This window comes from Oppia nitens, unplaced genomic scaffold (genome assembly GCF_028296485.1).
Source record: "Oppia nitens isolate AA-2021 unplaced genomic scaffold, nextdenovo-longstitch-racon4-pilon3 scaffold3_pilon_pilon_pilon, whole genome shotgun sequence".
Taxonomy (NCBI): Eukaryota; Metazoa; Arthropoda; class Arachnida; order Sarcoptiformes; family Oppiidae; genus Oppia; species Oppia nitens.
The window spans coordinates 7,322,047-7,339,131 of record NW_026533221.1 but is presented as its reverse complement, the minus strand read 5'-3'; the positions used below and the strand labels follow the sequence as shown (position 1 = coordinate 7,339,131).

Here is a 17,085-nt window from a genome sequence, read left to right as displayed (position 1 = left end):
GCTATTAACTTTAAATATGATAAGATTGCTATAGAAATAAATAATATATGATATATACTTACATTTAATATACATTCAGATAAGAATACGAATGCAATATATCTCATAAACTCTCATTAGTTATGTTATGATATGGAATATACAGTATAATACAGAATCTGTTTTACATATTTACCGTATAATGTGTTATCAAAATATTTTGATTACCAAAAAAATTTTAACCAATTAACCAAACAAATAACAAATTAAATATAAATAATTCAGTATATTATAAAGTGTCAATTTATATATTTTCTAAAAGTTATCTTTAAATATTCAGTATTTTAAACAAATAAAAAATATATTTATGTTAATCTAATAGGTCAAAAAAATTATGAGGTATTCCCATACATTACATTTTCAATTATAAATTGATATTCTTTATAAAATAGTTATAATATATATTATAAAAATTAAATCAATTCTTAAATAAAATTATCTAATGGAAAATCTTATTTAGATAATTAACAATATATTATAATAGTAATAATAGATTTAAATCTCTAGTATCATAGTCTATGATTATGATATTGCTTTTGTCACAACTATGATAAACTAATTACCTATTTTAAGATCTGAAACATAAAATGTGATTATATTTTATAATATCATCGGTTTCTAAATTGCATGTTTCTCATAAAAAATATTTAATTTAGAGTATATCATATTAATTATTTTAATTATAGTAAATAATAAATAATTTAATTATGTGAATATATTTAATTTAAAATTAATATTTCAGTTTTATTTTAGATGCATATAAAAAATTTATTGAAAAATATAAAAATGAGTATGATTAATTGAATCAATTAGTACATAATCATTAAAAAATGTAATTATTAAAAAATGATAGTATTTATTGGGAATTATATGCAATATATATTTATTTTATAATGAAAATTATATTTATCATATAATTTTTGTATTATACACTGTATAATATACAGTATAATAATAAATTAGATATTAAATTAATCACTAAATACATCCTAATACACTAAATAATAAGTATTATCTGGATTGATTAATTAAGATAATAAATAATTTTATTTAAATACAATATATTATATTTAAAAAACAATAGTTGAAAAAATAGTTCAAAATAATTTTGTTTAACTTGAAAACAACAACATTGATAGTGTAAAGTGTAAGAAACAGTTTTGAATATTTAGAATTGTAAATCAATACTACACTAAACACTAAAACTGTAATTTCAAACAAATATAACTTGAATTTGTGTTTTATATAAATTTGAATTTATTTGTATACAAATTATATATTTTTATAGAGTTGATAATTTAATGGATTGTTAATATGAAAGATATTAATTTTATAGATTTATGAATGTATTATAATAATATAGTGCCAAAAGTTTTCAATTTTACTAAAGTTGTTCAAAGGAATGACTGATATTAAGAAAGAGTTTGAGAATCTTTGATGTAAAATATAAATCAATTCAAAGTAAAGACTAATCGATATAAAGGTTTGATCAAAAAAGTGCTGAAAAACATTGAAATAGTGAGTTAAGATAGACATAGATTTATAATGTATACGATATGTGTGTCTGTATGCTTGAGATGTGATGTCGTAGTCTAAGTTTGGGTATCAAAATCTATTTGATAAATAGGCTGTTCTTGTGATGAAAACTGTGGGGAATTGGATGAGTGAAAGATGGAGAGAAGCTCTTAACGACATTTTGTTTGTTTTTGATATACAACTATTAGTTATATATATATATATATATATAGACTATATATAGCTATATAAACATTTACCGTATAACTACTAAACATATACGACATATTAAATGTTTAAATGAATTGTTTTGATGATGAATTCAAAACTTAATTATAATCCAAAAGAGTTGATGACTAGTATAATACACAAGTATAGTATAGTATATTATATATATATATGTAGAGCAATGGCAACGAATGGATTCAACAAACAGTTGTCATTTGGCTTCACTTTATATACAGTATATGATTCCTGTCTTTCCATCGAAATGGTCCGGAAAAGACATCCATAGGGACGAGGATTGGATGCATTAAAGTTTCACTAAGGCTTCCACGCATTGCTATGACTTTCAGTGATAAATGACAGCTATAGAGATACAGCGTTATTGTCACTCCACTCCCTGCCATATCATACTATACACCATAAAACACAAAATTTTAGCTATTTTTGCCTTATATCTCATGTTTTAAAGCTTTAATGTTAGTCTGATTTTCAATAAATAATATTTTTGCATTATAATTTTTAGCTATAATATTATACATCTGTTAGCATTTATTTAATGATAACATATATTGTAATAATAATTATAATAATTACTGAAAATATTAAACGCATGATTACAAATTGCAAATGATTTAAAATTTGATATTTAAACTCAAATTACATTTATAGCAATTTTTAACCTTTTAATATTGTAAGTTAAATTAAAAATGAGTGTCAATGCATAAGTTTATTAATAAATAGAGTATTTGTTAAATTTTTAGAGATGTGATTGTATTATATGAATATATTGAGAGTATATGATATAAAGTGTAACATATAGTGAAATGAAGTGCTTTTACATATGTCACGTCACACATATAGCTCCTCATTATAGCTGTAGTATTGACTGCATTGCTATTATTAAGTATAGTATTTTGATATTAAGTCACAAATATTTAGAATTCTCGTATGGATTCTATGGTATCCATAGGAAAGATAAATGAGAAGAGAATTTGTGAATTCCTCTCAATTATTCCCTCGTCAGTCGATTCCGTTATTTATGTCACAAATTTTCTGTCAACTCCTAAATCTGAGCCATTGCTCACACACTTACTCTAACTTTGGTCTCTACTCTCTAATATTGACTTTTTAAGCATTATATTAAAAGCATCCAAAACTCAAGGCTCTGTCATCTTTTAGTTTTATGTTATGTGTTATCAAAGGAATGGGAGGAACGGTATCGACAAAGGCGTGGAATAATGCGGTTTATGTCTTAACGCAAGCGTTCTCTCAGTTAATTGTAAGCAAACTCTTTGTATTAAAGCTTTAATCTAATGTTTTAGAGACACTGTATGTTGTGTTTGATATGTTTTCCAATCGACTTCCGATTGTCACTAAAACTATGGCTATGAATAAAAACCCGGTGCCGGAAATTGCCGGTACATCTGTATATCAATGATGGCTAAACAATATACAGTATATATCCAAACATTGCACGCTATACCCGCGTTTAATATCCATTTACTATTGAATGTATTATCGCTTTAAATGCATCTTTCATTCAATAGTCAATAATATAACAGCAAATTTCATGAATACTTTTAATCATTTGCAAAATTGTTTTTCTATAGAACTCTATTTATTTAATGCTTTTACAAGTCATTAAATAATTACAATATTTGTTTTATTAAAATATTTATAAATATAATATTACTATTAAATGTTTATTTAAATTTTAATTAAACTTGTAATATTAATGTATATATAATATGTTATTTTTACAATAAATATATTTTGTTATTATAATTTTATTAAAAAATCTTAGTATTTTTTAACATTTAAAAATAATATTTAATTTATTTACAAAAATGAAACAAGTATAAATACTTATAAATTTATTTTAATTATTAATTGTTTTTAATTGCTGTTAGTCTCATACACTTAATTAAGTTTATTAACATTGTAACACATTGGCTAGATTTTTGTTTGTTTTACAAGTAAATTTATTTTTAATTAAGATATAGATGATACTTATATTAATTATTGTTTATAATTATTTATTTATTTATATATTATTGTATTTAATAAGTATTGTACTGTATTTTAAACACTATTACAACAATTATATATATAAATATAAAGTGTTTTTTAATTTTTATTGTCAGCGCCTTAAAAGCTACTTCACACACACTTTCCTAATATCGTTATAAAGGCTATACATCTAAATACTGTATAATTTACAATATGCTGTACACTATTTAACCAGTGATTGAAATTATAAATAATCTTTTTAATTATAATTTATGGAATGAACCTTGATAAAATTAAAACACACATATAAACTGGGTATTTGGTATTATTATATTTGCAAATATGGTTAGAATAAATATCATTAGATTATTAAATGAAAAAATAACATTAATAACACTTAATCACTTTTGTGTACTATTGCTTACAATATTTAAAGTAATATAAGTACAAAAAATATTAAATATTTACAAATATTAGTCTAAATTTTAAACTATAAAATTTTGTTTGAGGTTTTTAATATAAATAGTTGTTTATAAATAATAAATTATATTGTTATTAAAAGAACAATTAAGTTATTAATTGTTTACAACAAAATCTTTATATCATATAAATAATTTTAGTCAATATATTAAATTAAATTAAATTAACTTATTTTATTTCACAAGTATATGTCATTAATATTATAGTAATTTATGTGATATGTTATAGATTTTTATTAAAGATAAGTTAAATTAATGGTCATGTTATCTAAACATAATACAGTATTATTATATACCTGTATGTATTATTTGTAATTTTTATTTGTTCATTAATTGGTTATTTAAAATTTGCAATAATTGCTAAAATAAATTAATTTGATTTTATATTGTAAATAATATATAACTAAAATATTTAAATTTAACATAAAATATTCAAATATCTATAAATTTATAAAATGATATACATTTTAAGCAATTTATTGTATAAATAACACTTTAAAAGGTTTTTATATTTTGTTTGAAGCGATTTACTTATAGTGTCACAAATGTATTGATTTGTTTGGTGTAAGAAAGTTGTTTTGAGTCCTATTGGTTTTGATTGTATTGTGAAACGATATAAAGTGATGCTCAGGGAATTGTGAGTCCTCTTTGGATATATTACTGCAAAGATATTAAGTTTGAAAATGCTTTTCATATAGATATCAAATGAATGAATATCACATATTTAGGTCTATGTATTGAATTTATTATGTGTTTTACTTTACTTTTGTTTTCACTATGCAGTACAAAGTGTTATATCTATTTTATCCATTTTGTAACTATTGTTGTATTTTTATTATTTCAATAGATATACTATAGTATATCTAGTATAATATAGAGATGATCAGCCATTTGATACCAGAGCTCATTACGCAAAACAATGTGACCATAATATGAGTTGACAGCTTTATCATGGTTTTGGCCTCACATATATTTTTATTAACTATCTTACTATCACACCAATACCAATGATACCAGTGCTGGCAATTTTATTTGATAGCAATAATAAAGTATTGCAATCGTGAGCTTAACTCTCCTGTCGTTTCTGGAGAACCACTAACTGAACTACACTTCATATCAAAGTTAAATGCATTAAATGAATATAATATAATTTAGCGCTTTTCAAATCTAATGAATCAAAATCTTAATAATATAATACTTAATAGTCAAACGTTTTACATTTAATTTGCCATTTATTTATCTTATACACTAATCATTTAATTCATTACTAAATAATTTATTACAAACAACTTATTACTCAATTTATTAGTGTAATCAATAAATGACTCAACAAATATTCATTTAATTTAAAACATGTATTTAATTTGTATGTTTATTATTTATATATATTTTTAATTTTTATTTTAAGAACAAATAAAAATTTAATAAAAATATTTCATTTAAGCTATTTTTAAAAAAGAAACAAATTTAACATTACATTAATACTGTAGTAAATAATACTATTATACATATGTAACAAATATAATAGTAAAGTAAATGTAGGCTAAAATGTAATAACAGTTGACTATTGATGTATATATTATATTATGAATCAAATATGTGATAGTCTGACGTCTCCACAGGTTTGCTCCGACGGATGTATAGTCTCAGTGATTGTGTAATAAAGTGAAAGCGAAAACAAGAGTCGATAAAACTAATAAAAGTTATTTCCCGTTCATTACAGATCACAATCGATAGCAAACCATTTCATTAATCGTTGCGGGAATCGGATGTGGGCTTAGTTTATATGGTTTATAAGGCAACACCATTTAGTCCTATCCTAATCCTTACAATAGTTCACGTGCACACTGCACGTGCTCTATATTAAACTGTGCACGTGAGGCTTCAATATTAAAAATATTTGAGATAGATTTGCATTAAAATTGCAATTTTATATTACAAACTACACCGGCGTTGTCGCGGCACTGGTAGGCAATATTGATGACTCTATTTATTTAAATCTATTCTACTTTATATTAGCTATGTTTTCAATTAAACATATTGTAAAAGTGTTCCGATTAAGCATTTGTAGAATAGTGTGCAATAGTCTATGCATTACAGGTCAGACAATCTGTAGACAAAAGGTTTTTGACACCAAACAAACTGATTAACTACTAAACTGACCAAAACTTTTTCTAACATTTCCTGTATTTACATATAATTTTTTAATGCCAAACATTTAATCAAAGTTGGAAAATAAAAACAATTTTAATGTCTAATATAAATAAAATAGTCAATTAAGCTTTTAAATACAATTGAATCTATAAAAATTTATTTACAAGTATGGAATGGATAAAAAATATAATATCAAATAATCCACCAATAATTTTCAAATAATATCATTTAAAATTACAAAATAATTGTATTTTCAAAATTGATTTAATTTTATAGCGTTTTATGGGTACAACAATTACTGTACATTTGGTGAGTCTGATTATATGCACAATACAAGAGCATAGGCAGCATAATGCTAGACAATAAGCGCCAGTGTATAAGTTGCGACTCTCTGTGAGCCCACCTGAAGGTGCAGTTGCCTGAAGGCATTGGGAGGAACAGAGCGCAGTTGACTGACAGCTGAAGGAGTGGTTTTTAAACTCATACTCTATGCTAGAGATGGGCTTTTGAATGGCAAGTGCGGCCAATCAGAGAACTAGTATAAGAAGGTCGGGTGTTTCCCTAAATGACAGGCTATGTATACAAGTGATGGTGATTACGGCCAGTCGGCTGAAAGGTGGCCAGTCGGCGGTAAAGTTAGTTGTTTTGAACATATATATATGAGTATACATTAAATAAAAATAATTTTATATTAAAATATAAACAATTCTTCATCGAAATAGTGTCTCCAGAGTTGTCATTCAAGAGTTCCTCAAACTTGACTTAAATGAAAACTCATGAAAAATAACTATTGGTTTATTGTGTTATGTCTGCAAAAGATTTGCTGCAATCAGTTATTAAACTGATTTACAAACAGTTTTAAGTGTTGGCAATATTCGAAAAATTATAACTTTCAGGACTTCCCTATTACTTACCCGAGTATTATACATACAGTGGATGATCTGAAACAGGATTCCGTGATCAATAAGTCTATTTTCATGGACATCCAGCAACAGGCAGCAGCTGCGGGACTCATTATGCCGCACCATCAGGCAAACAGTTCCATCAGTAGGTCTTATTCACCTCATGAGGCATTTGGTGGACAACAGCGATCATTAGGTGCTTACTCTTTTGCTGCTATGAATAACTCACAGATTCATAACACATACTCTCATCATACCGGACACCCATATCTCAGCACTTATCCAACAAATCTAACTACATGTCCATCACCTCCAAGAGACGGTATGTTACTTTTGTTTGATATTTTATGAGTTTACTATATTAGTTGTCTATTATATAATATAATGCAAACTAGTTTAATGCAATTTCTTAAATATCATTTCAAATATATAAAATAATAGCTTATAAACACTTTGACAGGTATTTAAACTCTATTATATAATCATTTGTTTTCTATATACTATATTAGACAAAAGTAATACTAATGAAACAAAAATTAATGAATTAAAATAAAATAGTAGACAAGTTTAACAATTTTCTACATTTATTTTTTAAAAGTAGGGAAAGTCGATCCCAACAATGAGGCCTCAAATACATTGAAAACTACAAACGGCTCGACCGGTAGCTTACTTGGCAATAGCAGTGCACACCATCAACTTCAACATCTTCTTCAACAACAACTTCATTCACATCATAACTCAAAAAATAACATTCAGTTTTTGGGAGAGAACGGACATAATAGCACTTCCAATCATATAACGAGCACACCATCTGAAAACTCATCAGCACTGGTAGTAAGTGTCTCGCAGTCTAATAACAATACCAATGATGGCAATTCCCATCATCAGACCATAAGTAACCATTCAAGTCAAGACAAACCTAGCAAACAGAAGAGACATCGGACCCGATTCACACCGGCACAGCTACAGGAGCTCGAGAGAAGTTTTGGTAAAACTCATTATCCAGACATCTTCATGAGGGAAGAGCTAGCCATGAGAATCGGTCTGACGGAGTCTCGCGTTCAGGTTTGGCCTAATTGGCATTTTTAACACTTTCTTGTTTACTATACTTATTGTTAATATCATGAGTTTATCTTAAACTTCATTTTCATACATATAAAGTCATAAACCTATGGGAAAGTGATATAAACCACTATAAAATCTTTTAAAGTTACTAAATACTGACTGTATGTTAATTATAATACCAATGAGATGAATGATATTTGTGTCAATTTTCTCGTTGTGTGGGCTTATGTCTCAAAACAACGGCACCACAAATATATTGTTGTCTTTTTTTCTATTACTATAAATGCCGCTCTTATGACCCATTTTTCCAACAAAACAAACGGTGTTTTATTTATTATAACTTTTCATAAAATTTATTTTTGAAAATCACTTGTTAAAGGAGTAAAAGTGTAATAAAATTGAATGTATTGAATATTGTTTGTTAAAATATGAAAACATTATCTGTGTTTTATGTATCATATATATTGTAAGTATAATACAGTATAATGTGTTTCTATCCATGCAATTGACTTTAAATGTGTGGGAAAACTAAATTTTGCATTTCAAACATATATATATACATTAACTGTATTGTATTACTTTATATTGCATTTAGGTATTTTACTATCAATGATTATTTTTACACGTATAAATCTATTTAATTAAATAAATTTTTATTTTATTTATTTATTAGCGTAATAATGCTATTATTTAGCTATTAACTTTGTTTGTAAACTAAACTATAAGCAATTTGTTATTTTAATCATTTTCACATTTGTATTGATATATTATATTGAATGGTATATTTGTTTTATCAATAGATTGATTTTTTAAAATTCTAAGTGCAAATATATTTATATATCTATAAAATAATTATCATAATTATCGTTATGTACTGTATATAGTATGATATGACTTTTTATTTAAGTATAAGTATAAAATGTATTTGTCAACAATATTGTTTCTAAATATATTTTTTTCAATTTGATTTTTGCTAATCTAAAAATTTATATATTATTGCCATTTTATATGAACATATTATATGCATTATATGATATGTTTTAGGGTATCCTTTGGGAACTGTATTTCATTCAAATCATAGCAGTTGTGCTCTACCACTACCACTACTACTACCACTATATTATAGAAAGTCAGTCTTATTATTATTAGCCCATAGTTTATAAATTATCCAAAAGATAGTATTTTCTATAGAGTATTGCGATCATCACTGACTCATACATATATCACTGTAAGTAGTGATGTACCGATTGCAAAATGCGCAATTGCATTGCTCGGAAATTGCGTGAAATTGCCGCAATTGCAAAAAGCTCGATTGCGAAAATCGCAATTGTAACATAGAAAAATTTATAATTTTTAAAAAATTAACAAAATTTAAATGGCAAAGCAATATGAATAAAAACATAAATTAATTTTATAAAATTTAATTATTTTATCATAAAATGTTGCCATCTAAAAACCATGTAAAAATAATAATAAATTAGTAAATTCTCTTAATCTATTGTAAACAAAATTTTTAACGTTGTCAAAGTTAATTTTTATACATTCCCTCATGCGCGCAATTTCAAGCAATTTCACGCAATTTTCCGCAATTGCGGCAATCGAAAATTGAATTGCGAAAAATTACCAACACTAACTGTAAGGCTTCTCTCCAAAGTTGACTACAGTATAGCTGTCATGCATTTAATGCCTGAGCTCTCTCTCTCACTCTTTTTTGTTGTCCTCCAATATGTGCATCACTTTTACGTTCTTATACTATATTTAATGTTTACTACAAATTTATATATCTATATACTGTAGTACTGTATATACAGTACAATATAATACATATAATGGTATATAATAGTGAAACCTTGTCTATGTGTCTCTTAATATATGGTGAGATGTGCCGCAATCTCACTAAATAGTCTAACACATACACACACTACCAATGCTGCAAAAATGACTGACTGAGTGCTAGAGAGAGAGAGAGAGAGAGAGAGAGAGAGAGAGAGAATGGCGTCGAGGGAGTCTCTGGTAGTTTGTTAGTGACAACAAATATACATTTGATATTAATGTGGTTTTGCTGTCCCATTAAAAAGTAATCCGTCCCATTGAGGCCATACATTGAGTAAAATGGGGGACAAAACAAAATGATTGCATTGATATGTATGCTATCGTTTCATATTATAGACACTAACTCTATAGTGTTATATCATTTCAATGTCTATTGAGAGGCTTTGCTAACAATGATTTCGATCTCACAAATGATTATTATTATTACTAAATAACTATCAGATATTACAAACAGAGGGTCTATATATGTAACTAAAATTTATTGTTAGCTCATGTAATATATTAGTCATAAATATTCAGCGGATAGAAAAAACCAATTTTATGTATCATAAAAATGCATTGCAATTAATAAAGTAAGCAAAATATGTAGATAACAAAAAATTAATAATATACTAAAATATATAGCATTATTTTTAAACTAAAATTTACAATATTAAATATAGGATACATCCAAACAAAATTATAGTGTTATTACATTTTTGAATTAAATTTTATTGAATATACACTGTAGTATTTGATATGTACATTAAAAAACATTAAATTCAATTTTAGTCATAATTTAATTAATTTCAAGTGTTATCACATTTATATTATTTCAATATCATCCTAATTAGTATCATTTATTTTCTATTAATAAAGAAGTATTAGTAACAATGAAAACATGCAAAATTTGCAAATATTTTTACAATATATCTAATTTTATTATAAATTTATTGACACTATTATCCTATTTAGTAATAATTAACTTATGGCCTATAAACTATATAAAATCCTAAATAGTTTTATTTATATATAATTTATTCAAATATTCATCATAACTATTATCCTAATTTATAATGATGAATTGAACAATAACTACAATTTATATAATTGAATGTCATATATTTATTTGTGTAACTATTAAATAAATAAGAATTATTCATGACTTATTATTTATTTGGTTTAAAATCATATATTAATAAATAATTTGTTTTTTTAATTATAGGTTTGGTTTCAAAATAGGAGGTAGTATTTAAATAATAAAAATATATTGAATTTTGGATTTAATATAATTTTTTTGTTGAATTTAGAGCCAAATGGAAGAAACGAAAGAAGACAACGAATGTATTCCGAAGTCCGGGAGCTTTACTTCCATCTCATCCTTTGCCACCATTTGGTTCATCAACTGATAGTTTGTATTCAACCGGACCAACACATGATAGTCGGTGGCCAATGGGTACGGGTATGAATCAGATGTCAATTCATAGTCTTCCTATCGGCTTTAGTCTTACCCGACAACCGACTACTTTTGGCGACAATTTTAATTAAATCCATTTTAAATTTATTTTGTTAACAAGTTTTTTAATTTTAGTTAACAATACATTTATTATTCCTTTAAATGATTCATTAATTTTTAATTGACAAATGTAAATAAAAACAAAATTTTAATAATAAAATATATAAGTATATTAATAAAACATTAATATTATTACTAACAAATATATTAAGTTTTGATTTACTATAAAACTTTAATTACATGTTATTATATGTTAAAATGTTTGATTAACTTTGAGATGTAAGTAAAAATCGATTAAAATAGTGTCCATATGTTTGAGGGATTGCAAGATTGCTTTGATCCCAACGGGAGATCACATTTTATTAACAATTGGCTCCAGCTTTAGATACAGAAGCTTATCATTGTTATCACTGTCAATGCATAACGATATTAGTTTAGTATTACGTTATAAACACTAAATGGCCTATACTTACACATAACTTAGCCTTAGTTACCATATACTTAACATTCATAACTTGAAAAATGAAAAGTTCAGCGAATAAAATATATATTGTATTTAACTTTCAACACAATCAATACAATGAGTATTACATTTGATATTTGCTATGTATTGAACTAAAATGTTAGTCAATTTAAAATTTATGAATGAATGCAATGAAGGCAATGGTAAGCCTTCATCTCATTTCACAGTTTAATAAAGATCGCAGTGGGAAGAGATTTATACCTAAAACATACATTGCTTTGGCAGCTGATCCGTACCAACACATACAATGTCATACACACACCATTGTCTACATACCAGTGCCTATTGTTTTCTATATACCAATACAGTATTTATTCTGTACATAATATTGTGTATTGCATTTAATTTATATTGAATATACTGTACTTATCAACTGTTATATTATGTTATAAATATTATCAACAAAAATATTTACACAAAACAAGTTATCCAAAAATAGACTAATTATAAAATTTTATCCATCAAATTATTATCTTGATCATCTTGGCTTAAACTGAATATTCAAATATTTATATTAAAATTGTTAAAACTAATTAACTATACTAAATACTAAAAATATGTAAATACAGTGCTAAAAAAGAAAATATTTTATTTATTTAATTAAATTTTTATAATTATAATTAAAACATATTTTAGAATTACATAAAATATTTTTAGATTTTTTTCCAAAATGTTTTAGAATAAGATATTTCAATTATAAAAACTAATTTCTATGAAATAATATGTAGAATATATATATATATATATTATGTATATATTTTGTGTATATTATAATATTAAGTGTAGAAACAAACTTCTATTTGAATAGAATATACTGTAGAATACAGACTAAAAATAGAATATATAGTAAATCTTTGGGAATATGTTTAGGAATTAATTTAGAATGTAATCAAAATTAGACAAAATTAATATAAATATAATTATTATTGTTATTATATTTTAAGAATATGAAAAATTGATGTCAATTTTTTATAACATTTTTTTAATTTAAGATTGATAATTTTAATTCAGATTTTTTAAAGTAAAAATTATAAATTTAATTTTTTACATTGAATAAAATTATATGTAATTAGCCAAGCTACAGAATAATTTAGATTTTTAATCAATATTAATACTAAAAATTTAAAACAAATCAAAATCTATCATGTAAAAAAATGAATAAAATTATTTTTACGGGTGTTTCTTAGATTAACAAGGTTAAATCATTGACTAACCATTAATTAGATTGATTAAAAAAATTATTTGATTAAAAATTAAATTTTATAAAATTTACGACAATTTATATAAAAGATTATTTTATTTAAATAACAAAACGCCTTATTTTATATAAATAACTAGAATTTGATTAAACAATTCATTTTTATTTTAAATAATAGTTTAATATTGTCTAATAATATTAACAAATTTCTGCTAATTTATATCACTTCATAAAAAGATATAAATAAATATATATTTGAAGTCAGATATCATATCTAAGATATGCTATCATTGCGTTTGAATTATAATTATATTTATTTAAAATTAAAAAATAATAATAATAAGTATATCTATTATAGTTTCATATCTATATTCTGTATTAAATTAAAATATAAGTATTACTTACATTTCAGACATAAATAACGTTTCAAAGTTATACCTTTCAAAAGCTTACTTTTTCGACTCTAAATAAATAAATATATATTTAATTCAAACAAAAACCAAAATTAGTAATATTATGATATCCTTTATACTGAATATAATTTATTAAAAATATATAATAAAATTGTAATTTAAAATAAAACACGAAAAAACTTGTGAGCATATACTGTACTAAACTTGACTAAATTAATTTAAAAATATAGTTAGCAATGCTAACTTAGCATGGACAAATAATACAATGTATTGCCAATATTATAACATAATTAGGGTTCGATCCCTCGTTTTATTTTCTCAAAAAACCCTATTTTCTTATCCTAAGGAATTCCCAGGGAATCTATTTTCTTGTGCTCTCTTCTATTGAATCTTAAACAACAAATTTTATCATAAAGTTTTAAAAACAAATGTTATATTAAGCTTTTTGAGTAGTATTGTTATATAGTATCACTTTTATTATTTTCAATGTTTTAAATATTTCAATGAAATTTTAGCCAAAATACTAAAGTTTTGGTACTATATATTGTGATATTATAAAATATATTTTCTTTCTTTCTAATCTTTCTAATAAAATATTTTCACGATTCCGGCCAAATTTGAGGGATTTTATTTGGGAACTTTCCTTCCTTGAAAAGTTGCCCGAACTCTAAACATAATATATTTTATTTATAGTATTTTTAATACCAGGCATAAAGAGTCAGTTATAACTTATAATTATTTTTTAACGTTAAATTATGGCAACAATTTGTGCATGTTAAAATAGTTAAAATTGCTAATATAATTTTGATTAAATTTAGTCATCTTTAATATACATTTAGTATAACTCGTTTTATGTTTCGTATGTTTTATATAGTTATTATAAAATTTTATTAAAAAATACAAATATTTAAGACATAGAATATAAACTAATATCAATAACTTATATAATATTTATAAAAATTATTATATATTTTTAATTAACAATTGCTATAACATATATATTCTTTTAATTAATATTTAAAATTTATAAATTATTTGTATAAACAAATCGCAAAATATTAAAACTAATTATAAAAAACCAATTTTAAATTTAATATTATATATTTAATATTTATTATGTAATTTACAGAATATTTATACATAGATGCGGTTAAAATGTTTAAAAAATAATAAATACATTTAATCTAATATTTATATAAACAAAAACTATTTCTAAATTTAAAAGCGAACTAAAATTTAAAAGTATTATTAAAACAAAGTTACAGTCAATTTAAATAAATTTTACTATAATTTTCAATAAATAAATTATTGAATTGTAGTTATAATTGAATTCAAACACTAAAACCAATTGATTAGCGATTGGTGTCGACCTCTACTATATGTCATTCAATACAATGATTGCAAACTTTAGTTCAGTTTTTTAAGTAATTTATTGTTTGAATTGTAATGATTTGTAAACATTTTAATTGAATATTAAATACTTTAAATGTTTTGATTTTTATAGTAAATGATGTTTTAAATGATATTTAATGTAATATTTGTTTAAATGATAGACAAAAATGTGTAAAACAATGTTGACGTAAGTGTTTAGTAAATGTTGTTAAATGTATTGAATTACTTAATCATATGATATATAGTTGTCATTGAAATGAAACTAAAATTATATATTTATTTATTTTTAGTCATATATTATATATTATATGAAATATAAGTTAATTATAATTAGAAATGTATTTCATTTGATTAGTCTATGAGTTGTACTAAACATTACAATCAATACATTAACTGTTGTTTTAATTGATTGTCATTTAAACAGAAATTTGCAGTCATTTTGCAAACGAGTCATACATTTGAATACATCGGTGAAGACATTATCGACAAGACATCAACACTGGAAACCAATGGAGGATCAGATTGTCTGCAATTTGGACCCAAAACAGGTACAACTTCTCAATGAAGAGTGTATTGTTGTCGATGAAAATGATAAGCCTTTGGGATCTAAATCCAAGAAAGAGTGTCATTTGATGTCAAATATAGACAACGGACTGATTCACCGGGCATTTAGTGTAATGCTATTCAACAGCAGAGGAGAGTTTCTCGTCACTCAAAGATCTGACGCAAAGATTACATTTCCCACATATTTTACTAACACTTGTTGTAGTCATCCCTTATATAATGATCTGGAAAGGGATGAAATGGATGCCATTGGAGTCAAGAGAGCCGCTCAAAGACGTCTTCACATTGAATTGGGAATCGATTCGTTGAAGATTCCGCTCCAAGACATCAAATATATGACGCGATTTCTATACAAAGCGCCGTCGGGTGGCGTTTGGGGAGAGTATGAAATTGATTACGCTTTGGTCATACAAAAGGACGTCCAACTAAACCCTGATCCAAATGAAGTCAAATTCTATAAATATTTACCTAAAGATCAACTTTTGTCGTTTTTGGGTTTGTTTTTTAACTTAATATAATTTATAATTATTGCAATTATAAGTACCGGTAATTATTAATAAATTGTTTGTTTGATTAAATCAGAAAATGAAGAGCAGAAGGGAAATCTGGTGACGCCTTGGTTTCGACTAATGATTGATAATTTCCTGTTTGAGTGGTGGAACAACTTAAAGGATCTGAATAAATATCACGATCACAACAATATTCATCGATTACCTTAACAAACATTTTTGAGTCTTATTTTCCTTGTTATCAAATATAATGCAAATTTATTAAGATTTACTATTTTTGTAATTTTTAAATAAATTACTGATTTAACATTTCATACAACTTTACTTAAATATGATTGTCATAATTCACATAGAGTTGTTATCATAGCAAGTGTTGGTATTGTATGTATATTATTATTATTATAATGAATGACATCATCAGATAATTGCTAACAACACTAAATTTGGTTTTAATATTAAGAAACTGAATGATATACCGGTATTTTTATGCAATGATAAATGACTGGTGTATTAATGCATACAAAGCAACAAATTATTGATAGTTTCAAAACAATGTACCGAAATCTAAGTCATATCACATATATATTTCAATAACAGTAAGCAATAAACGATAACAATATTGTATTCAAAACAAAACTATTTTAATTAATGAAAAACTATTTAATAGACAATAATAGGGAAAAAGTAATTTCAGACACAGAAGTAAATTGTGAAAAAAATAAAAGAAATAATTGACGCCATTGTTGTCATAATCAGTAATTTCTAATAA

At 24.4% G+C, this 17,085-nt stretch overlaps 2 protein-coding genes across 2 annotated transcripts; both read left to right on the top strand.

Annotated features, from left to right (window-relative positions):
• The first annotated feature begins 7,305 nt into the window (after positions 1–7,305).
• Positions 7,306–11,749, top strand: LOC128958056 (homeobox protein orthopedia-like). The gene is made up of 4 exons (XM_054303872.1): positions 7,306–7,646; positions 7,923–8,389; positions 11,427–11,446; positions 11,512–11,749. Exons 1-4 carry the CDS (start codon positions 7,400–7,402, stop codon positions 11,747–11,749), a joined length of 972 nt encoding a protein of 323 aa, XP_054159847.1. The 5' UTR covers positions 7,306–7,399.
• A 3,620-nt stretch (positions 11,750–15,369) lies between these two features.
• Positions 15,370–16,565, top strand: LOC128958777 (isopentenyl-diphosphate Delta-isomerase 1-like). The gene is made up of 3 exons (XM_054304706.1): positions 15,370–15,430; positions 15,668–16,302; positions 16,390–16,565. The coding sequence occupies exons 1-3, from the start codon at positions 15,411–15,413 to the stop codon at positions 16,524–16,526; spliced, it is 792 nt and encodes a 263-aa protein (XP_054160681.1). The 5' UTR covers positions 15,370–15,410; the 3' UTR covers positions 16,527–16,565.
• Positions 16,566–17,085: the final 520 nt, after the last annotated feature.

What these genes read in the sequence shown, in the direction of transcription:
- LOC128958777 (XM_054304706.1), top strand. Translation starts at nt 15,411, where the DNA reads ATGTGTAAAACAATGTTGAC. An exon ending in ATGTGTAAAACAATGTTGAC is followed by an intron (nt 15,431 to 15,667) that starts GTAAGTGTTTAG and finishes TCATTTAAACAG; the next exon opens with AAATTTGCAGTCATTTTGCA. An exon ending in TCAACTTTTGTCGTTTTTGG is followed by an intron (nt 16,303 to 16,389) that starts GTTTGTTTTTTA and finishes TGATTAAATCAG; the next exon opens with AAAATGAAGAGCAGAAGGGA.
- LOC128958056 (XM_054303872.1), top strand. Translation starts at nt 7,400, where the DNA reads ATGGACATCCAGCAACAGGCAGCAGCTGCGGGACTCATTATGCCGCAC. An exon ending in TCCATCACCTCCAAGAGACG is followed by an intron (nt 7,647 to 7,922) that starts GTATGTTACTTT and finishes ATTTTTTAAAAG; the next exon opens with TAGGGAAAGTCGATCCCAAC. An exon ending in TGACGGAGTCTCGCGTTCAG is followed by an intron (nt 8,390 to 11,426) that starts GTTTGGCCTAAT and finishes TTTTAATTATAG; the next exon opens with GTTTGGTTTCAAAATAGGAG.